The sequence below is a fragment of the Stylophora pistillata genome, chromosome 5, assembly GCF_964205215.1.
Source record: "Stylophora pistillata chromosome 5, jaStyPist1.2, whole genome shotgun sequence".
Taxonomy (NCBI): Eukaryota; Metazoa; Cnidaria; class Anthozoa; order Scleractinia; family Pocilloporidae; genus Stylophora; species Stylophora pistillata.
This window is the reverse complement of record NC_142523.1, coordinates 18,203,216-18,229,657: the sequence shown is the minus strand read 5'-3', so window position 1 is coordinate 18,229,657 and position 26,442 is coordinate 18,203,216. Positions and strand designations below refer to the sequence as shown.

Genomic DNA, 26,442 nt, shown 5'->3' with positions numbered 1-26,442 from the left:
AGTACTGCTCCGTTACAAAATGTTAAAGACAAATATAATACAGTACCGGATTACGAGGAACATGGCGGACGATCGAAAGAAAGGCATATCATTTTCTTTTTCAAAGAAGGTTACTACGAGGAAAAATATCTTAAATTCGGATGATGCTAGGACTAAAGAAGAAGAAACTGATTATATTAATGCTGCAGAAGGGAAAGGGCTGATAAGGTAAACTCGATTGAATATTCTGAAATATTCAAGAATGAAAATATTTCTCTATAAGTTGCATCTGCAGTTTTTTTTTAAGTTCAAACAGTTGATGAGTCGTTATTCTGGTTTTTAGTATCAAACCTGAAGAGAAACCAAAGGAGAAAGTTATTCCTTGCAAAACCAAAAATCGATGGATTCTTCCAGAAGATGCCAAGTTTTCGGACAGTTTGGATAGACAGGCCGCTGAGGAACTTTTAAAAGGTAAATTTCGCACAGCTGTGAAGAATTTAAGTTAATTCATTATGCGAAGTTTTTTTCACGAAAGGCATAAACAAACGGTGTAGAACTTTAACATCAACTGTCAATGGCATTGCAACTGTTTTGAGAAAATTTTCATGGCTCAGAGCCCGATGTTATCAAAGAAGGATAGCCATATAATAGCTTTTTAATCTGTTTTTTCATCCAATTCACGCATTTTTATGATTTGAACAAAGCTATCAGGTATAGCATGTGCTGTGATGTGATGTGAGTGTATATGCTAGTGTATCACCATTTTCCTTTGAGTTCTTTAATTGTACGGTTTGTGTCAGAGTTCTTGCTTAATGTGAAGTTATAGACTCGTTTATCATGTTTTGGCTATGTTCCTGAAGATTGAAAGCTTTCTTTTTCTTTTTAGCAGAAACAAACCATACCCTATCAGCATGGTGTAAAATAGCTGTCCCTTCCTTAAGGGGCTGTTGTTTTCCAACAAGTACAAATGATATTTGAGAAGATTTTCAACCAATCAAAACCTACTATTCAGTTGAGTGTTTCAGTGATATGACCAGATGTTCTTACTGTTTCAAATGCAGCTGTTTCTGGTGATCATACTGAAGGTACTGAAAATGAAAATGTAACCATTCCACTGTTGATGAAAAATGCCTTACCTGACCTTGAAGGGTATGAAAAGAATGAGAAACTGGACATTGCATTGCGGCCTGAACAAGTGAGTGTTGACAGGTTTACTAGGAAGTAATACAGAGACTAACATTAATTTTCCTTCCTTTACCAATAAGCATATTTATGTATTACAGTCAAAGCTCAATTATCCTGACTCATTGGGACTAGATGAAATAATCCAGATAATCTAGGATCCGAATAATCAAGGGTTTGGGTAATCAAGAATATAAATATTGATGAGGAACAAAAATTGATTAAATTAAGAAAGCAACAAATTGGTTATTTTTTCTCCTTTCCCTAATTGTAAAATTATACACTGTTTATCTTTTATCAAAAGAACAGATTGCTTATGCTTCAAGGACATGATGACTGAATAAACATTCCTGATGCTGACAGTAGCTTGTTTATTATAAACTAATAAATATTCATGACAACATTGGGGCCAGAGAAAAAGTCCAGATAATTGAGGTCTGGATTATCAAGGTTCGACTGTACAACTTAATTGCCAGCCATCCCCTAAAACACAATCAGTATATTTCTAATTTTTAACATTAACTCTTATAGCAAAGTTTCAAAAGTGAGGTCACAGAAAGGGAAGAATTTTTGGTGCAGACTTATCGTCAAACTTTTGTTTTACTTGCTGTTGTGACCTTAATGGATACCGCTTGCTGCACTGAAAATTAGTGTTAACTATACGTGGTACATGTGGCACCCAAAAGTTGATTTTTTTTTTTTTAATAGAGCTCGATGCAGGACTATGAGGATATGCCAGTGTCTTCATTTGGAGCAGCCATGTTACGTGGAATGGGGTGGAAGAAGGGAGAAGCTATTGGAGGCACTAACAAAGGGTAATGATCCATACCTATTGACATTTAAATGTTGAGATGTCAGTGCTTTCAAAATACATGTAGCTTTTTTTTTTTTTTTCTTATTTCTTTTTATTTATTAAGGACGATTTAAAATTATATTGTATCTACACTTGGGTGATAAAGCTTGTTTAGAAAAGTTTTTCTTATGCAAGATTCTACTTTTAACACATCCCCATTTAAAAATGTACTTCACCATTTTAAAATGTACTTGACAGTTTAGGAATCTTAGTTCCTGAATGAACCAATCAGATCTCAAATACATTTTTAATGAGATCTTTGGGAAATAAGTTACTGTATCAACCAATCAGATTTGGGTTTGTAATATGAACCTTACTCTTCAGGAACTAAGTTCCTCAAATAACCAATGACATGAAAGAATATATGCCATGTCATTGCTAAATTAAGATTTGTCTGTTTTATTTAAGTCAACACCAGATAAAACAGGTAACAATAGATGGGACATTCTGCTAAAGTGCAGTAATCTTTCACATCAAATTGGATGCTATCTTTAGTAAAATATATATTCTCTTTGAGGCTTTACTAATTTTATTTAGCCCTCGACATGTACAAGCTTTTTGTAAAGCTTTGTCACAGTTGTAATTTTTACAGTAAAAATTAGTTCCATTCATTGTCTTTCACGTACCATAGAAATGTTTTGAATACACTGTGGTTAACACAGCGATGGAAACGCGCCTGATTGCATAAAATTCTACAGAAATCGTTGACAGAAAATGCCACCGACAGTTTTGCCGCGCTTTTTATCTATGCCAAAAGCCGAATATTAAGAAAGCGATCAAATAACCATTATCTTTTGTAATGACTGTCAAGTCATCTTTGGTTAACGTGCAAATGATCGTGACCCCGTGATAAAATTTCTCAACCTCATTATGTAAACGACACGTTCTCACAAAGCGAGAAGATTTTACGAGCTTTCTTGTCACGAATGTAATAATGGCACTACAATAGCCACGATACCGTAACGCTTACTAGAAAGTAAGCAAGGACTTGACCTGTGGCCGCACGAGAAACGTTATCACCTTATTTTTCCGCCCTATTTTGGGATAGACAACGATTGCGTTACATGATTTTTGCAAAGGATGTAAGCCGAATTGAAGCAAATCATGTTACCGAAACACAGCTAATTACTACTATATTTACGAGGTGAATTAATCATCAAAGATTAGAATAATTCATTTAACATCTTCCATAATCAATTGCCAGCAGTTAAGTAAACTTGAACCTTTGCTACACAATTTGTAAATAATTATTCTGTTACATGTTATGATAATCCAATGAAATTAACTTACCGGGCTTGAACGTCGTTAGGATCGCGAAATTGCCATTCTCCATTCAGTTTCCATGCCAAGCGATTCAAAGTTTCTAATTTTTAGAAGAAATTGCATTTTTCAAAATCTAGGTTTCGCCTCCATCTCGGATAGGATGTCCACTCATTTCGCGCCATAAGGTAATTTTTGGCGGGGAATAGATCGATACCTGGTGTTTGTCGCTGTGTTTTCTGAAATGCATTCCCGACAGATTTAGCCGTGTTTTGAGACAGTTAGAATACATTCAGCGTTCAAGAAAGCCACAAAATGAAATTGATTTTGACCTAGTACAAGAATGAGGCTCGTTCACAAGAGTCCGATCTTGCGAAAGTTATCAATTGAACGCAGTTAATTTCACGGGAAGTCATGTTGTGACCTCAGCAGCATTGTTTTCCAACCTCAAGTCAAATAACCGCTTGCTGATTGGCCAAAACAGTAACTAATTTCATGACCGTGCGAGTCACCAACTACCACGTAGAATACTTATAAGCCAGACACTATCAAGATTATTTAACATATTATAACAGGAGTCTATTAAGCAGCAGCTTTTGTTACACAACACGATGTTTGTGTTAAATCGTGCCCGCACTGCCTTCTTTCAAGTAATTTTTTAAACTTCTGTTCTTTTGTCGATCAAATCAGTCGGCACCTCTTCCCGTTTATGGAATCGGCTTCATCTTGATGAGATTTTCCGAGTTGTCGAAGGGGTCATAGTCCTCTTTAACCTGTGCTCAATGAAATAATGCGCATTTAGTTCGTACTTGAGACTGTCACCTCCTTCTAGGTGTCAAAATAATACAACACTCAGTTGTTCTTTTTAGCAATGTTTTTCACATCTGTATACAGTCGTTGATACAATGCACATTACGCTCAGCAAAATGTCCACATTTGTGAGATATCTTAACAACTGTTTAAAAAAATCCTCTCTACTCTTAATTTTATTATTATCCACCTTTGCTTCCGAGTTGCTGATCGTCCTCAGGCCTCAAACAGCTCGAAGCTTACAGCGTTTGAGTTGGTGAATCATTAACCACTACATTATGTCAAATTACACTCGTTTATCCCCTTTCGAATATGTGGTCGATAAAATAGTTCGTATTCAGTTGCTCGAAATGCTACCTTTTTTTAACTTGTGTCTTGACTTACGTCCAAGGATTCAGTCTAATTCTTTATTTCATCAGTAGGTAATGTTGCTTCTGAGTTGGCGATCGTCTTAAAATAGCTCGAAGCGTCCAGGCTTCGAGTTAGTAAATCATTACATCATCACTAATGTCACACTACATTCAGTTGTCCTTTTTCGAATCTGGTGTTGTGAAAATTCATCGAAATTTCACCTCCTTTAAGATTTCGTAACGAAACGTATAAACACATATGGTGCACGATCCTCTCAGTAGATAGCGCTATTTAAGCAATAGCGAAAATCAGACCTGAAAAAAAATCAGGCCTGTACGGGATTCGAAACACTGACCTCTGCGATACTAGTGCAGCGCTCTATCAATTGAGCTAACAAGCCAACTGGGAGCAGGCCGTTAAGTTGATTCGTAATAAACCCATGAAAGTGATAAATCAGATACAATGAAATATATGAAGTTCATATATTTTGAACTGCGGTATTAGATACATATGGTGCACGATCCTCGCAGTAGATAGCGCTATTTAAGCAATAGCGAAAATCAGACCTGAAAAAAATCAGGCCTGTACGGCATTCGAACCACTGACCTCTGCGATACTAGTGCAGCGCTCTACCAATTGAGCTAACAAGCCAACTGGGAGCAGGCCGTTAAGTTGTATCCAAGTTCATTGTATCCAAAATGTATAAAGCGATATCCTTACAACTCTTCAGTTTATTAATAGGCAAACTCACTTCTGAGCTACAGATCGCTCTGAAGTAGCTTCACTATTCTTGATTATTTCAGCGTTAAGCTTTTTTAGAAGTCGAGAAAGGGGGTCGCACTAACGATTCCGATGTTTGAATTTGACTTAAGTCCTGTCTTGACATCATACGCATGAGATGTGCTGTAAGTGCCCTTTTGTTCTTACAAGTCACCACTGTGGTTTTTGTGGTGGCCGAGGCACCTTTTGAGATCAGTCAGGCCGATGTCCCAATTGAATGTCCTGCCTCAAAGCAGGTCGTACCTTGCCGGATGACCTTGATAACAATATTGCGTGATGGTCTACTCCGTACCAAACTCTGGTCGTTGAAACAAAGACACAAAGCCTCCGGACTGTAAGAGTGGGGCAGGCAGGTTCCGTCTAAGGTCGCATTCTGACAACAAATATCCAATAAAATAAAGGGGTGAGAAGGTTTGAACTCCTACCTCAGTAGGAAAAGCGCATAGTAACTGAAGAGTGAAATGAGTTAGAATGTTTGTAATGTACGTGATATTTTGATGAACTAAATGCAAATTATTTGATCGATAATGATTCCTTAAGCTGTCGGAAAGTGGACAACTGAGTGTAAAATGAAATTAGTAATGAAGTAATGATTAACTAAGCTCATCACGTAAGCTTCGAGCTCCTTGAAGACGATCAGCATTAAGAGGCGACATTGCCTACTGGTGAAGTGAAGAATCAAACGGAATCCTTCTACGTACGTTTTGATAACCTAAATGGAAATTGTTTTTTCGACGACAGATCCGCAAAGAATTGTATGAGAGGAAAAATGAGTGCAGCATGATATTATTGATAAATAGTTTTATAAACCTGGTGCGCCTGGAGTTGTTTGAAGATTATCAAGCTGGAGGCAACATTGCCTACTGGTGAAATTTAGAATTGAATTCAATCCTTAGATATATGTCAAGACATGGTAAAGAAGGTGACATTTCGATCAACAAAATGCGATTTATTTTACTCCCTACAGATCTAGATGCGAAAGAGAACAACCCGGCGAGTGTAATTTGACATTAGTAATGATGTAATGATTCACCAACTCAAAAGCTGCACGCTTCGAGCTATTTGAAGTCGATCAGCAACTTGGAAGCAAAGTTACACACTAGTAAAATGAAGAGTAAAAGGGATTGTTAAACAGTTATAAAGATATCTTGAAAATGTTGACATTTGGCTGAGTTTTAGGCAGATTGTTTGGGCCGATCACAAACAATTCATTGCGAAAGAGGACAACTGAGTGTTGTATGATTGTCATGGTTCACTAATTCGACCCATGTAGACTTTGAGCTATCGCTGTTTGAAGACGACTATAAACCCGAAGGCAACAATGCCAATTTCTAAAATTAAGAATTAAACTGTATCCTTCGAAATTTGTAAAGACATGTTGAAGAAGGTGGCATTTCGGTCAAATAAATGCGAATTTCTTGAACGACCAGAGTTTGGTACGGAGTAGAACATCACGCAATATTGTTATCAAGGTCATCCGGCAAGGTACGACCTGCTTTGAGGCAGGACATTCAATTGGGACATCGGCCTGACTGATCTCAAAAGGTGCCTCGGCCACCACGAAAACCACAGTGGTGACTTGTAAGAACAAAAGGGCACTTACAGCATGTCTCATACGTATGATGTCAAGACAGGACTTAAGTCAAATTCAAACATCGGAATCGTTAGTGCGACCCCCTTTCTCGACTTCTAAAAAAGCTTAACGCTGAAATAATCAAGAAGAGTGAAGCTACTTCAGAGCGATCTGTAGCTCAGAAGTGAGTTTGCCTATTAATAAACTGAAGAGTTGTAAGGATACCGCTTTATACGTTTTGGATACAATGAACTTGGATACAACTTAACGGCCTGCTCCCAGTTGGCTTGTTAGCTCAATTGGTAGAGCGCTGCACTAGTATCGCAGAGGTCAGTGGTTCGAATGCCGTACAGGCCTGATTTTTTTCAGGTCTGATTTTCGCTATTGCTTAAATAGTGCTATCTACTGCGAGGATCGTGCACCATATGTGTTTATACGTTTTGTTACGAAATCTTAAAGGGGGTGAAATTTCGATGAATTTTCACAACACCAGATTCGAAAAAGGACAACTGAATGTAGTGTGACATTTGTGATGATGTAATGATTTACTAACTCGAAGCCTGGACGCTTCGAGCTATTTTAAGACAATCGCCAACTCAGAAGCAACATTACCTACTGATGAAATAAAGAATTAGACTGAATCCTTGGACGTAAGACAAGACACAAGTTAAAAAAAGGTAGCATTTCGAGCAACTGAATATGAACTATTTTATCGACCACATATTCGAAAGGGGATAAACGATTATAATCTGACATAATGTAGTGGTTAATGATTCACCAACTCAAACGCTGTAAGCTTCGAGCTGTTTGAGGCCTGAGGACGATCAGCAACTCGGAAGCAAAGGTGGATAATAATAAAATTAAGAGTAGAGAGGATTTTTTAGTTGTTAAGATATCTCGCAAATGTGGACATTTTGCTGAGCGTAATGCGCATTGTATCGACGACTGTCTACAGATGTGAAAAACATTGCTAAAAAGAACAACTGAGTGTTGTATTATTTTGACACCTAGAAGGAGGTGACAGTCTCAATTACGAACTAAATGCGAATTATTTCATTGAGCACAGGTTAAAGAGGACTATGACCCCTTCGACAACTCGGAAAATCTCATCAAGATGAAGCCGGTTCCATAAACGGGAAGAAGTGCCGACTGATTTGATCGACAAAAGAACGGAAGTTTAAAAAATTACTTGAAAGAAGGCAGTGCGGGCATGATTTAACACAAACATCGTGTTGTGTAACAAAAGCTGCTGCTTAATAGACTGCTGTTATAATATATTAAATAATCTTGATAGTGTCTGGCTTACAAGTATTGTACGTGGTAGTTGGTGACTCGCGCGGTCATGAAATTAGTTACTGTTTTGGCCAATCAGCAAGCGGTTATTTGACTTGAGGTTGGAAAACAATGCTGCTGAGGTCACAACATGACTTCCCGTGAAATTAACTGCGTTCGATTGATAACTTTCGCAAGATCGGACTCTTGTGAACGAGCCTCATTCTTGTAGGTCAAAATCAATTTCATTTTGTGGCTTTCTTGAACGCTGAATGTATTCTAACTGTCTCAAAACACGGCTAAATCTGTCGGGAATGCATTTCAGAAAACACAGCGACAAACACCAGGTATCGATCTATTCCCCGCCAAAAATTACCTTATGGCGCAAAATGAGTGGACATCCTATCCGAGATGGAGGCGAAACCTAGATTTTAAAAAATGCAATTTCTTCTAAAAATTAGAAACTTTGAATCGCTTGGCATGGAAACTGAATGGAGAATGGCAATTTCGCGATCCTAACGACGTTCAAGCCCGGTAAGTTAATTTCATTGGATTATCATAACATGTAACAGAATAATTATTTACAAATTGTGTAGCAAAGGTTCAAGTTTACTTAACTGCTGGCAATTGATTATGGAAGATGTTAAATGAATTCTAATCTTTGATGATTAATTCACCTCGTAAATATAGTAGTAATTAGCTGTGTTTTGGTAACATGATTTGCTTCAATTCGGCTTACATCCTTTGCAAAAATCATGTAACGCAATCGTTGTCTATCCCAAACTAGGGCGGAAAAGTAAGGTGATAAAGTTTCTCGTGCGGCCACAGGTCAAGTCCTTGCTTACTTTCTAGTAAGCGTTACGGTATCGTGGCTATTGTAGTGCCATTATCACATTCGTGACAAGAAAGCTCGTAAAATCTTCTCGCTTTGTGAGAACGTGTCATTTACATAATGAGGTTAAGAAATTTTATCACGGGGTCACGATCATTTGCACGTTAACCGAAGATGACTTGACAGTCATTACAAAAGATAATGTTAATTTGATCGCTTTCTTAATATTCGGCTTTCGGCGTAGATAAAAAGCGCGGCAAAACTGTCGGTGGCATTTTCTGTCAACGATTTCTGTCAAATTTTATGCAATCAGGCGCGTTTCCATCGCTGTGTTAACCACAGTGTATTCAAAACATTTCTATGGTACGTGAAAGACAATGAATGGAACTAATTTTTACTGTAAAATTACAACTGTGACAAAGCTTTACAAAAAGCTTGTACATGTCGAGGGCTAAATAAAAATAGTAAAGCCTCAAAGAAGAATATATATTTTACTAAAGATAGCATCCAGTTTGATGTGAAACATTACTGCACTTTAGCAGAATGTCCCATCTATTGTTATCTGTTTTATCTGGTGTTGACTTAAATAAAACAGACAAATCTTAATTTAGCAATGACATGGCATATATTCTTTCATGTCATTGGTTATTTGAGGAACTTAGTTCCTGAAGAGTAAGGTTCATATTACAAACCCAAATCTGATTGGTTGATACAGTAACTTATTTCCCAAAGATCTCATTAAAAATGTATTTGAGATCTGATTGGTTCATTCAGGAACTAAGATTCCTAAAATGTCAAGTACATTTTAAAATGGTGAAGTACATTTTTAAATGGGGATGTGTTTTTTGGAACTAAAAAAAACATCGTCCCTGTCTTGTCAGTGTTGCTGTATCTTTGTTGCAAAAAGCACTAATAGTCACTGATGTACAGAAGTACAATAAGAAAGTAGCCAGTAATATTACATTAACAGCTATAGATCAAAGTTATGGCAAACTTAGTAATAAACTTAATACATGTATATCTACTCTGTAGCCTTCAAGACACCACACTCCCCAGAACTTAAGGAAAATCCAGAACACTACTAAGTCAATTTGACAGTAAACCTTAAGGTTTGTAAATTCTAACTCTGTGATGACATGTTTTACTTACCATTTATTTTAGGTTTACAGAACCTATAGAATATATTCCAAGATCTAAGGGTTTAGGTCTGGGGGCTGAAAGGAGAGTCCTAGATGACATTATACCAGGGAGGAAGCGTAAACCAGGAGACTCAGTCTCAGAAAAGGTAATGTATATGTTGTAGTTCAGATTTTATCTTCCTTTGTTCTTGGTCATGTTAATGTATGATAATGAGTTTGAAACAGAGGAAAATAAAATCTGAACCGAGGGTAAAATTGAACTACAACATATATACTTATATGTAAAGAATTTCAGCCTCTTTAGCATCTCTTAGATACAGTATTACATTTAGTGCTATGATGGTCCATTCAATATTTTGCTTATAATTTTTTCATAGTGTTTCTACAGCTGTATCTGTTAATTTATACTCACTGTCATAAAAAGTTCAAGAAAATCAAGTCAGGCAACTGTGGCCTGGTTAGCTCATGTTGTAGAGCATTGGACTACTGTGTGGGAGGTGGATGTGCTGTGGTCTGACCTTGATTCTAATACATGTATTAGGGGCATCTGCAAAAGTTTCTTCAAAAAATGTAAACTGCTCAGTGCAGTCTGGCCAGTGCAGTCTGTACAAAGTTCCCTTGTAAATTATATCAAAAGAGCCACATAGTGGAGATTTAATACACTTGCAAAAAAGATACTGCACTGTACTGTTCTCTCAGAAATTGTAAAAGTATTTTCTTCAGTCTATGAAATCTATATAACATTATATTTCATGTAAGCTTAATAAGCTTTATTATAATTATTTCATGTAAAGTTAATAAGAACCTTGGTCTTTTATGTAGGATTAAGTATTATTTACCTTATAATGCCCAGTTACTTTTTTATAATTATAGCTAATTAGTGCTACCTATTTTTGATTATGCTGATTTAGTCTGGGGTGACAAGGACAATGTCACACTAATGAAGGAATTGCAAATTCTGAAAAACAAAGCAGCTAAGTTGATATTAGATAGATCACTTCACTCCTCATCCACTGATGGCTGAATCTTGAAGAACGTAGAAAATGTCATTGATGTATATATGCACACAAGTGTATTAATGGTGAAATTAATCATTCTTTGGACATTGTAAGAAAGAGTGATATGCACTCCTACAATATGCGCAATAACGATACTATAAAGCTCCCAAAATCAAATACAGTTGGGGAAAACATCGTTCGTGGTATCACTATTTCAAAGACTTTAATGAGTTGGAGAGAACTGTAAGAAACTCAGTAAGCTTGCCAATTTTTAAGAAGTGTCTCTTTTGTGCTTTTTATAATTAAGAATTTTTTTTTAAATAAATCTTTGCAGTGTATATGTTGTAATAGTTTTTTATATTTCGATTTTAGCTAAAATTTTTATATTTCAATTGTATTTTTATATAATACACATCTAGTATTTAGGACCTCTATGGATGTAAACCACTGTAGTGATGGAGCTTCCTAATAAAAGATTGTTATTATTATTATTATAACATTGTGCTTTAATAGAGTTCTGGTGCTATTAAAGAAAAGGATGGCCGTGTCAGACACTTTAAAGGAGTAGGAGAGACAGTCCCTCAAGAATCATCTTTAGGTAATTATTTTAAAAACAATAAAACTTACATATAATCAGTGCATATTCACCAATGAATAGCCTGCTATTTTATCTTGTGCTGTCATTATCTTGATGTTGTAGTTTCACCAGTGGCAAATTTATTTTTGCATCGTTCAAAGTATAATTGTCACTGACCAAGTGCTCTGTAAAATTATGGGTAGATCCCATTTGGTAACTACATGTAGGTGAGGTGCATAGCCTTGAGGGCTAGTGCAGTGAAATCCAGATTGATTTTTGTACTATGTAGGTTGGAATCATGGTCAGAGTCATTGCATTCTGTTTACAGGATTGCGATCATCATTAAAAGTGTCTTTTAACCCAAAATGACAGTGGAACCAGCAAAAAATGCCCGGAAGTAGTAGCTATCCTAGTCACTTCATTGAAATTGGAATAAGCTTTGGCAGTGTAAGGCCACCTGGCATGTTTAAAAAACCTTCGGACTGTCTATCAGCCATTATCTCCTTAATTTAACCTCTTGTTAAGTTCACCAACAGTTGACCAATACCCAGATGACTTCTGTAACTTGATATCAAGTCATATATTACAAGCTAACCATTGTTTTGGTTTGTGTGTCCTATTGTGTCAAGTTTAATAGGTTACATATTCTGATCTTAGATTACAGACCTGGCACAGGAGTTGTAATTGAGAAGGGTCCTCATCAAGATATGTGTGGAAAGGTGATTGTGGATTATAAAAATAATGTGTTATTCAATGCACAAGTAGCAACATTTTGAAATCTTGATAAAACTGACCAGGCAGTCTCCAATCAGAATTGAAGTATTTTCCTGACATACAGCTCTTGATTTAACTCTGGTGATGACTTCTTATTACAATTGTATGTGTAGGTTGTCAAAAGTAAGTGTCAGCAACAACAGTTGTTTTCAAGATGACACTTGCTTGGCCAATTGTATTGAAGGACAAGTTGTACTCCGGTTGATCAGAAATAAAGTATGCTTTTTTGTCTTTTTAGATTGTAGCTGTAGATGTTGATACATGCAGAATTACCGTCCAACTTCAGTTAAGTAAAGAGGTTAGTTGTTGTGCCAAGTTCCGTAAGCTAGACCTGGTAAGCTTTCCAGTAGTTAACCCCTTAATTACCAACATCAGATCAAGATTTGTCACCTTAACCCTTATCGTGCGGTTCCTGGAATATTCCGGCGCACGTTTTCGTCCATGTGGACAGGTCCCGGAATATTCCGGGTTTCTGAACATCATCGTTTTATTGGTGGAGAAGTTCGGAATATGTTGGGCTTATACAGGTTTATGGTCATAGGCCAACCCAAGGGACATAAATTAAGCATCTGACAGAGTTCCGAAGACCCGAATAGAATAAAAGAGTTAATTAGCATGAAATATATTTTGTTGCATGGTAACACTAATAAACAAATATGGCGGCCAATATTAGTCATGAGGCTCATGCAACCTTATTTGAATGTGGGTAGGTGTTTGTATGTCGACAACTACTACACATACCTACTTTATTTGCTGAGCTCTATAGGCAGAACACTGGGGCCTGTGGAACAGCCCGTTACAGGAAAGGTATCCCCCAGCAATTTAAAAGGGCACAAGGGAAAAAAAAAAGGTGACAAGTATGTTATGAACAATGGAACTTTGCTGGCAGTTAAAGTTAAGGACCACAGAGTTTTCCAGATGCTGTCATCAGTTCATTCTGTTGCGGATGTAGAAGTTGGCCGAAATCACCCTGGAACTGGCCGCCCAATAACTAAACCTGAGATTATCCATGACTACAACAAGTTCATGGGAGCAGTTGACAGGACAGACTGGTGTGATCAGATGGTGGCCTATTCTAGCTTCAGGCGACGCACCATGAAATGGTGGAAGAAAGTGTTCTTCCACCTGTTTTCCTTAAGCATCCGGAATGCTTACATCCTGTACGAGCAAAGAACCCGGTCACCTGTGCTACAAAGGACCTTTGGAAGGGAGCTTGTGAAGGAGCTTGTTAGGAATTCTGGCATCTCCCATTCTCTCACTCCGAGAGGCCGCCCAAGGAGGTCAGCCGAAGGCTTAACCCGTCTTCAAGTTAGAGGTCACTTCCCAGAGAAAATATTGGGCACTGGGAAGAAGTCCAACATCACCCGGGCATGTGTGGTTTCCTTTCTTACCCAAAAGAAGATCCTAAAAAGGGCAGGAGAGAAAAGGAAGAGGCCAGGAAAAGAGTCTAGCTTTCAGTGCAGTGTCTGTAAAGTAGCCCTCTGTATACCGGACTGCTTCCAGTTGTTCCACAATGTTCAGGACTATGTTGCTGCCTACATTCGGAGACACGATGCCAATAATGACAATGAGGATGCTGAAACTAACTGATTAACTGATCATAACCATTATTCATCTTTTGTTTGGTTTTGTTAGGTTTTGAAGTCAATTCAAACACAGAAATAGATAAATTTACAACATAGACCCTAACAACTGAGCTGACTGTTTTAAACTAATTCAAAACCAAACAATGTACATAAATTCCTAATTTTGATTATATGTTGACTTGACAAGTATGCAGTCTTGCTACTGTATTGAGAAAAACAAATGCTGTCAGAGTCACAGGAATTGTTTTATTAAGCTGGTGGACTAGGGCTTAACTCTGATTGCCATTTTAGGCTTGTACAGATAATTTTTGGAAGAAATTAAATATGATTTGGTTTTTGTTAATGTATAATTTTTGTCAAGTTTTTCCAAAAGCATGATTTCATAGCTAAAATTTTAAAAGCAACATAGGTTAAAAGTTTATTGTAATAGAATAATCAGAAAGGCAATTTCTTAAGCTTTAATTTGATATATAGGTTGTTGAGATTTGATGAAATTTAAAGCTTTCACTGCTGATGAAAGGATCAACTGCCGTGCATAAGTGCGTTACTAAAAGTAAAGTCAGTTTAGGGAATTGTAACCTGAACTCGAACTCAGCATGATAAGGGTTAAGCAGCTTAACGTTTTCTTGTAAATTAGACAACAAGATAATTTGGTGCTACTTCTATTATATAAACTACAGTGACTGTAACTTCTAATAAATAAGTTTGTTCATTTGCATAATCTGTTTGTTGGATTGATTTTATGGGGAGAACTTACTGGTTTATCACATCTAAGGGTGAACTGAGGTAGAATATTAGAAAAATCGTTAGATGAGTTGTAGGATCATCCACTGTATAGCTACCTTAAAAGATATGAAATCCTTTTTTTCTTGTAGAATATCACCTTACACCAGTTTAATGCAAGACTTGTAAATGATATTGATTATAGGGCACTGTCAAGACAAGGTGAGAATTCTGATAGCACTACTTACTGGGGATTTGGTAAAACAAAACTTCGGTCACTTTTCATCAATCTGCTCTGACCACACCTACAACATTGCTTCTTGGCAGTGTTATTGGGAAATTAAAGGTCATTCTTTTTAAGAAAAGCAGTACAGATATTATAGTTTAGACCACATGATCCACTGTAGTGACAGACACTTTCAGTTCCTACTTCGTCCCTCTTACAGAGTGTTGACTGTGCATTCATGTATCATGAGTAAGTCAGTAAATCAGTGAAGACAAACGATCTGATACCTCAAATGATCTGAAGTGGCTAAGATAAGAAACAAAGAATAAGATCCTCCATTCAGTTTCTACCAGCATAACTGACACCTTCCCCTACACAGACTGATTTTATAGTTCAGCCCCCAGTCACCTCCTCTTTATCCTCACCTCCCTCAAATAAAACCACAACGAAAATTGTTCTACAAGCACTTTGTTTGTTTGTCTCTTTTAACATGCTGTGGCAAGTAACCTAACAAACTGAGGGCAAATAAAACCTTGCAGTGAAGACCATGAAGGCTTACATGAACTAAAGATCTTCTAAAGCGATACACAAACCAACATGCAGCACTATTTTACCTGTCTTGATTAACTGATAAAAATGGCCTACCCTCTGTTTCTCAGTTAAAATGGTGGGCAAGGTAGATCCTGTCCTTGTGTGCGCTATTGCTACTCAATATCTGAAAGATGTGTATTCACCAATTAAATAATACTTATTAAGTAATACTAGCCATTGGGGTATTTTTCTACAACTATTTGAATATGTGACTTAAATCTTCATAATTTATTTCTATCAGAGAAACCAAAACAAAATGGACGCGAGCTAGAAAAAGGACACACAAGTAGCAAGAGAACAAGGAATGACGATAAGGAAAGGTTAGAATGCCCTAGTAGATGTACATATCTCAGTCATAAACTGATTTAGAATCATAGTAAACTATAATCTCTTCAGATTACCTCAAACGATCTGAAGTGGCTAAGAAAGGAGACAAAGAATAAGATCCTCCATTCAGTCTCTACCAGCATAACTGACACCTCCTACACAGACTGATTTTATAGTTCAGCCCCCAGTCACTTCCTCTTTATCCTCACCTCCCTCAAATAAAACCACAACGCAAATTGTTCTACAAGCACTTTGGCCACCTATGAGTTTTTAGTGAATTCCCCCAACTTTAATAAGGCTTCGCCCTCTTTGTAACTCAACCCACTCCTCTTACCTGGCTGGAGTCACTGGGAGTCACTGAGATCTAATAAGAGCATTTACGGTTTTCTTTTGGCTGATTACAGTCAAAAGTACAAAGACAGCAAATATACCAACAAGAGCAAAGAAGGTATTAGTAATCCAAGTTCACAAAAGGGAAGCAACACTCTAACAAAGTGTTGGCTGTATCCACAAATAAAAGTGAGGATCGTCAGCAAGGATTTCAAGAAAGGCAAATATTACAACAAAAAGGTAACATCGTTTTTCTTGAACTGTAAACTTTTTGAACGTCCGAGCCAATAGCGAAGTTGCTGTGTTTTTAACTATCAGGAACAGTAATGTTATTACCCATTGCGCCTGTTGTCTCTGTTGTGTGATATGTTTGTCCTTCGTCAAACATGCTTCCTGGCTATCGAGATATTACACCTTTGTGCAGTCTCCTACATTCAGATGAAAAATAACCGCGAGGGGAAATGTTTAAAACGTGGAAGTGGTATGAAACTAATTGATTTAATATATATATATATATATATATAAAATTGATTTTAATATATATATATAACTGCAGACAGGGTGCACACTGTTTCGACCTATGTGGGTCTCGTCAGTGCAGTGCAGACACTGGGCCAAGCTCTGGAATAAATATATATATATATAAATGTAAAAATATATATATAAATGTAAAAATGTGAAAAACATCCTTGAATCGGAGAGTGCTCTACAATCATATGGAGCTTTGTAAACAATTATTTAGGAAAACAAAAATTAAAACTTGGTACTATAGATCTGTTTCGAAAGGGTTAAAAGTCCTCTCTCGTCAGGTGGATAAGACACAAGTTGACTAACGATCCGTTTAAGTAGGTGGTTTGAGCAGCCTTATCAAATATTTAATCGAGTGCCGGCACGCACTCGCCAGTTCGTTCCTTTTGTTTAGGGTGCCCGCCCCTGTTCTGCATATGATAAAGAATTTTTCAGCTATGCAAAGATCGACGCCCACAAAAATCGACGCCCACAACAAGTCCTCCCTCGCAAATAATTCTCAATCGCAAGAAAAATCATGCAATTGTAGGGACAAACACTCTTGCCCGTTACGTGGCAATTGCCTAATTCACAATGTGGTCTACCAGGCCACAGTTGAAAGTCCCTTGGGAACCCAAACGTACGTCGGCCTTACTGCGAACCAATTTAAAACAAGATTTAGAAATCATACAGCTTCATTTCGACATGAGAACAAAAGGAACGCAACAGAGTTGAGCAAATATATCTGGTCCCTAAAGGATGCTGAAACGGAGTTTTCCGTGACCGGAAAATAATAGCTCGCGCCAGGCCGTAATCAAATACCACAAAGAGATGCAATCTTTGCATAGCAATCTTTGGAGTTGCCTGACGATTGCTTCGCAAGAGGCATGAAACTCAGAGTTGCAGTAAAAGTTCAAGTAACCTAAATCTTGAGGTATAATTATATATATATATATATATATATATATATAACTAACTGCAGACAGTACTGTTTCGGCCTTCTGGGCCTCATCAGTGCAGTGCTAATGCTAGGATGGGGGAGAACCGAGACGGTCACCCCAAACGACCCAACCTTTGTGGTATATATATATATATATATATATATTTATATTGTGGGAGGAAAAAGACAAGTAAACTACAAGTTCATCCCTACAAGCCTGTTTCGTGGTCGCCCACTCATCAGTCTTTCTGTTGTATTCTTTCAAAGTTACAAACCATCAAAAAGACGAAAACCGGTACGAGCCACGTTAAGTGCATTCATAACGCTTGAGCGGGGACTGAGACAGGGTTGTCCATTGTCCGCCCCGCTATACATCAGAACGGCAGAAATAATGGCCACACACATCCGCGCAAATCAAGATATTCACGGCCTCTTACCACCCGGCTCAAAGGAGGAAATTAAGCTCTCTCAATATGCGGATGACACCTCGCTCTTGCTCACAGACGAGGAATCCGTCCGACACGCTTCCCTCACATTGCAACTCTACGAAAAAGCCTCCGGCGACCGGATCAACAACTCTAAATGTAAAGGACTTTGGGCAGGCGCCCTAAAACGTCGCATCGATCAACCATTCGGCTTTGAATGGTACAATGGCTATAGACCCGACAAAATTCTCGGCCTCTATTTTGGCAATGTTGACTGTACTCAGCTTAACCTTACACCGCGCCTAAAGAAAATCACAGATACTATCAAAGCATGGTCCTCACGAAACCTCAACTTTGAAGGCAAAACCCTTGTGATAAACGGCCTGCTTCCCTCAGTGCGCTGGTACCAGGCCACCTCCCTTCCCATTCCGTCCTGGGCTATCCGCGATATCGAACAGGAGATATATCACTTTTTCTGGTCGAACAAAATGCACCTGGTTAAACGAGAGACACTGGCCACCCCACGCGATCAAGGAGGATTTAACGTCCACCGTTTAGGCCCCAAAATTACCGCTCTCCGCTTGTCCACTCTACGGCGCTATCTAGATCCCGACCAGGCGGCATGGAAGCATTTCATAACATATACCTGCGCACCGCAAACCAAAATCTTGGTGCCCTCGCACTCTCTACAACCCATCAATCCCAACACATCGACCGCTCTATCCCACAATTCCACCGCGAGCTCCTACTCGCCTGGAACAACCTACACCCTCACCTCACGACCCAAATAGCAAACAATCTCCCTACTGTCTTAGCCCAACCACTCTTCCTCAATCCACGTATACAATGCGCAGGGCGACCACTCTTTGTTTCCCCACTGGATTAAGAGTGGAGTTACGCAACTGAGCGATCTATGTTACGAAGTTATACCAGGATTCCTACCCATCCAGGCGCTCTACGATATGATCCCCGATTTCTCCCCGAGCCATCTCGCCCGCGAACTCAACATCTTACTACAGGCCCTCCCAGACGACTGGCGACGCCTTGTTGCCTCCGCTACAACTTCGCCTACCCCAGCCGAATTCACCATCTCTTCCTCAGCTACTCCACTTGCTAATATCCCCACCCGGAGTTTCTACAAAATACTTATGGCGTCTCAGCAGTCCACCATCCCCAGCCTACAATATTGGGAGCGCACCCTTAACCCCGCCCCTAAATTCACCTCCGCGTTTTGGAAATCACGTTACACTCCCCTGCTTCCCAATCATTTCGGCGATATCACGTGGAAAATCGTTGACAGGGTCCTCCCACACGCCCTGTCCCTCTTCCGAGTAGGCGTCTACCCCACGATGGACTGCCCGCACTGCAATGATACCGAAACGCTCGATCACCTTCTCCTCCATTGCCCCGCTCTTAAACCCTTCTGGGTGACCATACAAAGATACGTCACCGACATATCCAACGACATCATAACCCTGACACACCCCATAGCCCTTTTTGGTGTCCCATAAACGAAGGCTAATGCCCACTGGCGAAGCGAAATCAACCTAATTAATTTCATTCTAAACATAGCGCGCTACGCTATACATAAATCGGTAGCAGAACTCCGTTTAAACGATATTCACATCACACCACAGTCTATTTTTAATGCTGAGGTCAAACACTTTATTCAAAAAGATTTTCAAGTACAACGACACACAGGTCTCAGCTACTATTTCCCTCTGAAATGGTGCATTAACGATACTATTGTAAGCCTAGTAAATGAACGACTCCATTTTCACCTATAGAGACCTATTGGAATACGTAATTCTGGCTAGTATATGCCAACAACCAGGTTAATACAATGTAACGAGTCCCACCATATATACGCAGTAAGATCAAACCTTTCGTTATGTTATCACTAGTTAGCCTCAATAAATGTAACACTGCAATAAGTAGAAAACCTGTAATAGTTAAGAAATCTCAACCTTGTCTCCTTGTAAATAGAATAGCTTAGAAGCGGCTCACACTGAGCTGTTTTACTAGAAATAAAAAAATAGAAAATCACACCTGACTAGTAACAGGGGGACGTGGGTTCAAATCCCGCTTAGGGAAAATTTTCTTTTATATAGAAGGCCGAATATATATAACTAACTGCAGACAGTACTGTTTCGGCCTTCTGGGCCTCATCAGTGCAGTGCTAATGCTAGGATGGGGGAGAACCGAGACGGTCACCCCAAACGACCCAACCTTTGTGGTATCGTCTAAGCCATGCCAGAGTGCTCAAACTAGAGTAAACCAGCGAGCATGCGCAATTGCAACGGCAATGACTCATCCTAGATAGAGTGCTCAATTTGGACATGAAAGCAAAGCTTTGTATGCCAAAGAGCTATATCTAACTGCAGACAGTACTGTTTCGGCCTTCTGGGCCTCATCAGTGCAGTGCTAATGCTAGGATGGGGGAGAACCGAGACGGTCACCCCAAACGACCCAACCTTTGTGGTATCGTATATATATATATATATATATATATATATATATATACACAAAATAAAAAAGGAAAGAAAAAGAGGACTTTCGTTTTTCATTTTTGTCACTATCTTTATTCGACACAGAAGTTTACAGTTTGTTTACATTATATATATACATATAGCGGTTATAAATTAATGAGAGGAAGATCGTTTGACCATTACTCTGAGTTTCACGCTGCTTGCGCTGCGATCGTCAGACGGTTTATTATCGATGGAAAACATACCGTGCTACAAAGTCAATTTATAAATAGAAATTTTAGTTGAAATAATAGGAAGCAATTAAGACGACAAAAGGACTGTTTCTATTGGTTTCGCAAGTAGAACTTGTTTTCATGGCGGCACTTGGAAATTAGTTCTGATCGTTTGTAATGAAGTGGATTTGTCCGCGGTGATAATGAGGAATTTTTCGGCAAGGCAGAGGTTACATGTTCTTGAATTTCCTTTGTAAGATGGGGCTTTGTGGATTGTCGACCAATGAATGGAGTAGGGAGTGTTGGTGCATAGTTGGTGCTGTTAGCGTAGGCTTTCGGAACTATAACTAACTGCAGACAGAACTGTTTCGGCTTTCTGGCCGTCATCAGTGCAGCGCTGATGCTAGGATGGGGGAGAACCGATATGGATCCCCAAACGATCCCACACTTGTGGTATCGTCTAAGCCATGCCAGAGTGCTCAAACTAGAAGAGCCTAGTGAGCTATGCACAAAGCTAGCGGTGATGACTCATCCCACAGTGCTCAATTTGGACATGAAAGCAGAGCTTTGTATGCCAAAGAGCTATATCTTAAAACTTCGCACCACAGAACTGTTTCGAAAGGGTCTGGTAGTCCTCTCTGGTCAGGTGCATGAAATACTGGTTGACTAACGATCCTTTTAAAAGTTGGTGGTTCAAGCATGCCTTATCGAGTATTTAGTTGAGTGGCGGCACGCACTCGCCAGTTCACTCCTTCTGTTGAGGGTGCCCTCCCCTGTTCTGCATATGATGAAAACATTTTCTGTTACGCAAAGATTGCGTCTCTTTGTTACGTTCGAGTACGGCCTGGCGCGAGCCATTATTTTCCAGGTCACGGCAAACTCCGTTTCGGCATCCTTCAGGGACCAGGTATATTTGCTCAACTCTGTTGCGTTCCTTTTGTTCTCATTTCTAAATGAAGCTGTATGGTTTCTAAATCTTGTTTTAAATTGGTTCGCAGTAAGGCCGATGTACGTTTGTATTCCTATGGGACTTTCAACTGTGGCCTGGTAGACCACATTTTGGACCCGGGGGGGTACTCGATATATTCCTGGGTGGGGAGGTACGGCGCGGCCCCTCATACCCTGACCCTGTTTAAGACAAATATCGCTGATTTTCCTACCCTGCTTAAGACAGAATTCCGATTTTTGAGACCCTGTTTAAGACATTTAATGTGCCTGGTATCAATGCCAAAATCAACGGAATTCAATATTAATTAAAATTAGAGCTTGTAAAAATTTTGCTGTTTATCTTCCAAGAAAAGATATCCTGTTTAAGACAAAAATTGATAAATCGATACCCTGATTAAGACAAAAAATGATAAATTCGATACCCTGTTTAAGACAAAAATCTCGAAAAACATACCCTGACTGGCCGCACGTCCCCATTAAGCCCTCATAAGGGAGTACCCCCCCCCCGGGATTTTGGATTAGGCAATTGCCACCTAGCGGACAAGAGTGCTTGTCTCTACAATTGCATGGTTTTTCTTGTGATTGAGAATTATTTGCGAGGGAGGACTTGTTGTAGGCGCTGATTTTAGAAATAGATGTTTATATATAATTATATAGAAATAGAAAATTCTAACTTTCGAATGCGACGTTCGCTTTTATTTTACAGGTGAAAGTTGTTGATGTTGTCAGTACGGGTGAATGTATCTGCCAGACAGAGCAAGGGAGACTTATTGAAGGTACACCTGCAAACTTAGTCAGAGTGGAAACATTTGTTCATAAACTTTGTCATGGCCGACTTGAATGGTTACGTTAAAGCCGTAAGGAAGCCAAATGGCATGACATTTTCAACCCTTTCTAGCATCAGAGATTCGCCCCGAGATGGAATGAAATCGTGAAATAATTAATTGATGGAACAGACAAATATATTAAACTGGGAAGGGTAAACCAAAAGCTATCAAGGATGGAAACGATGAACACAGATTGCAAATAATGAACTTAAAAACTTAGGCTAACTTGTGGCAGAGGCAAAAATCATGGTGAAGTTTCTCTAAATCATAATGATCTGTCTTTGAACTGAGTAGTCAAGATTCCCGTTCTTCAGTTTATATTTAAGGGGTTCGAAAGGCTTCTTTTAACATAGACATGAGTAAAGCCTGGAGTACTCCATATCATAGTTGAAGCACTGAGCCATTAGACTGATGTAAATATAACAGGTTTGTTTGATTGTTTATGTTCGTTTGTTCAGATGTACCACAATCAGCACTGGAAACAGTCGTGCCCAAGACTCTTGATTCCCATGTCCGAGTTGTCGGAGGTGACTGTAAGGGGCAGGTTAGTTCCCAACCCAATCTAGCCCTACAACCTCTTCCCCCCCCCCCCCACCCCCCAAGAATAGGAAGTTAACAACATGTGTTTTGTGACACAGTTTGCGAGATTCGTTCATTCGAGCCTTTCTGATATGGACACCGACGGAACAGAGCTGAGTATCTGTATGAGACAGGTGTCCGTTTTATAGAGATCACTTTGATTACCTAAATTTGACGACTCCACTGACAGTTATTAATTGCCTGCAACTAAGACCAGGAACACGCATGCTTCTTGACTGATTTATACACACAATTGATTGCAGTATTTACACAGTTTACAAGAGTAGCCAACGTTAGCTAGAATAAATAGAAAAATGACAGCTTTTGGAGTCTTTCATGTCTTCAAAGAGTCAGTGATGTTCTTCTGCTAGGCCTTCACGTGTCAGTGATATCATGGGTTTATTGTATGCAGAAGGATAGGGTGGTGACGCCTTTGGTTTGTCAGTGATTATCTAGTGTTGTATATGGTTTTTAGTTTGGAAAGGTTTAGCTCTGTAAAGTAACACATTGATGTTTGTGTTGCTAGAAATACATCGACTCTCATCACCTTATCATCGGAGTGTCTTTAATAAAGTAATAATTTCAATATATCAACAAAGTTGAAATGGTAAATTGGCCACCGTTACGATTATAAAAGCTGACGTTTCGTCGGAGCAAATAGGGGAATTGTGGGTTGTGTGTTCCTTTAAGGGCAGAAAATGGAGCTATGTGATTGGTGGGAACATGGCAACGAGAAAAACAGGAATAAATTATTAGAATGAAAAGCTTTCGTTGATACCTGTGGGATTTAGACTGCCGGTTTGAAAGATGAGCTTTTGTTCAAGAGTTTTACGGCTTTCCGTTCTACCTAAGTGTAAGGAAAGACCGCAGATTGTCATATGTTGCTTAGAATGATTAGGTAAATTAAAATGTCTAGCGACTGGTTTTCGATGTGTCCTTGTCATTCCTCTCCACGTCGCCAAGGTGTTCTCGGAATCGGTCACCTAGTCTTCTGCCTGTTTCGTCGATGTAAATCTTTTTGCAATAAGTGCAAATTATGCAATAGATTACATTGGCGGAGGTGCACGTGAAGTGATCGGTAATCTTAATGGATCGTTTGGGTCCCGATATTTTCTCAGTGTTGTGAATGAAAGGACACGTTTTGCATCGTGCACGAGCGCATTTAAAAGTGTCTGGTTGGTCATTAGTCTGAAAAGAACTTCTGACCAAAAAATTGCCTATGTTTTTGTCGCGTTTGAATGAAATGAGCGGAGGCTGCGAAAAGATAGTGCTTGTCTCTGGATCGTTTTGAAGTAATTTAAAGTTTTTAGAATGATGGGATTTAACTGAGTGGTTGTGAGGGTGAAACGTGAGAGTGAATGGAATGCGGTCGGAATCTTCCTTTTTTGACGTTTGTAGTGCTGAATGTCGATCAATAAGTTGGGCGCGGTGGTAACCCGCTTGAACGACAGAATCAGGTTAACCACGTTTATCGAAAAACTGGCACATTGACTCTGATTTGTGGTGGAAATCAGAGTCATCACTACATAAACGACGAAGTCTTAGAAACTGAGAAAAAGGAATGGAATTCTTAACGTGAGATGGATGCGAAGACGAATACAACAAGTAATTATGCGAGTCTATAGGTTTGTAGTGCATAAACCGTTGCCTTCAATTGAAACTTTGACGTCTAGACAAAGAAACATATCAAATGTTGTAAAAATCATTTTTATGAATTCTTTATTCCCTGATTTGTCTGTCAGCGTTTACGTTAGGAGAAAGTCCTTAAGTTGATAAATTCCACTATCCTCCCCAGCATCTGCTATTTAGAACATGGATAAAAATAGTCCCAGTGTTGTCAATTTTGCCTACTGACGTTGTTCTTCGTTCAGCTTGCAGTGTTGCTGGAGCGGAATACATCGAAATACAGTGCTGTCATTCAACTTTTGTTGGACAAGTCAGTTATGACAGCCGATTACGACGACATTTGTGAACATCTCGGTGATATTAATGAGTTTTGATGTTGAAAGAACGCCAGAGATAGCGTGGTTGGTAGAGCAGTTGCTTATTTTGTTTTCAGCCAGGCGTTATCCTGTGGAGCTGGCCTGTCTTAGAGGTTTGCTAGAGCTACAACCAGAAGGCATGGTATTCAAAAATACCCACTGGCCCATGCGCAAATGAGAACTTGGAGCGAGTGCAGTACTTTTGACACGACACAAGTTGATACTCTCATTATTGTGGTTTGCTTGCACCATCACGTGTCTGTGATGAACATTGCCAGGATCGCTGTTTTGCCAAGGATGGTTGTGCAGGAAAGAGTATTGAATGATAAGCAACATAAGTTGATTTGAAAATTACCAGCAAAACCGTCGTAGGTGATCAAGTGACAAGAATATGACGTTTGAGTCTGATTTTACTAAGTTGCGAACTGTATAACGAATAACTTTATACTTAAACCGTATAGCTTAGCCATAAGTGCCAACGTACTTTTAAGTTAAGTGTGCAGAACCTGAAACCAAAAACGTTAGTGGCGGATTGTCATTTTGAAATGGCTTAGTGTTGCTGGGTCAAGCTGTATCGTTTTTGGAGCGTGGAATGTGTGTGCTCGTCGTCAGAACTTATGCCCCCGGCCATTCACGCCAGCAAACCATGTTCAATTAAACCATGTTTAGCCGAATGAAAATCAGAGACAATAAACTGACGTTTCCGTGGGATTCAAGTAGTCACTAACATTTATTTTCAATGTGCTAAATTTCAAGTCGAAGGGTATCGATTTAAGCAGCTTCGGTGGAGGAACCAATTTTAAACCGTGTTTAAAAAAACAGCTTTCAAACAGTTTTAAGCTTTGGCGTGAATGGGTTATTTCTTATCAAAATAGAGTTTGATTTCTTTTCGATAGACCTCTAAAACGTGAAAAATCAAATTGTCACAACTGTAAATCGTTAAACTTTACAATGAAAACATAGACACGCGAAGACGGACATGCAGTGAGAGTTAAGAAAAGGAGACAAGGGCAGGTTTCCTATTGGTCAGAATTTAAGTTTGTGGCTTCTCTCTTCATTTTATTTAATTTAGGAAGTTCAAGTCTGAGCCATGTCGGGGTAGTAACTGAAGTCAGAATTTTAGTAATTGAAAAGCGTCAGTTGGCAATTTTTGTTAAAGGATTATAGCAAAAACCCGCATATTATAGCAGGGAATGAAATTTTTGGTAATCCAAGGTTTACTTAGAGGCTGTACTCGCATACTTCTATAGGTTACAGTGTGTAACATGTCATTCAAACATACACTAAAACCCCGAGGGTGGCACCATTGCCTTGGTTGGGGGTATACGTTCTCCATTTTTTTCACCTGCTGGCTTTAAGTGGTTTTCCTG

The 26,442-nt window shown here is 39.0% G+C and overlaps 1 protein-coding gene across 1 annotated transcript in view; it reads left to right on the top strand.

Annotated features, from left to right (window-relative positions):
- The first annotated feature begins 24 nt into the window (after positions 1-24).
- The window catches only part of LOC111331031 (G-patch domain and KOW motifs-containing protein), a 26,523-nt gene continuing 105 nt past the window's right edge, over positions 25-26,442 (top strand). Inside the window, exons 1-14 of the mRNA XM_022936054.2 lie at positions 25-207; positions 323-450; positions 1,041-1,174; positions 1,870-1,976; positions 10,054-10,177; positions 11,543-11,627; positions 12,264-12,325; positions 12,619-12,678; positions 14,842-14,911; positions 15,748-15,826; positions 16,238-16,403; positions 22,391-22,460; positions 22,970-23,055; positions 24,962-26,442. The exon at positions 24,962-26,442 is cut by the window's right edge and continues 105 nt beyond it. Coding sequence (XP_022791789.1) covers positions 62-207; positions 323-450; positions 1,041-1,174; positions 1,870-1,976; positions 10,054-10,177; positions 11,543-11,627; positions 12,264-12,325; positions 12,619-12,678; positions 14,842-14,911; positions 15,748-15,826; positions 16,238-16,403; positions 22,391-22,460; positions 22,970-23,055; positions 24,962-25,090 — 1,446 coding nt within the window. The 5' untranslated portion in view covers positions 25-61 and the 3' untranslated portion in view covers positions 25,091-26,442. The remainder of the gene's footprint in view (positions 208-322; positions 451-1,040; positions 1,175-1,869; positions 1,977-10,053; positions 10,178-11,542; positions 11,628-12,263; positions 12,326-12,618; positions 12,679-14,841; positions 14,912-15,747; positions 15,827-16,237; positions 16,404-22,390; positions 22,461-22,969; positions 23,056-24,961) is intronic.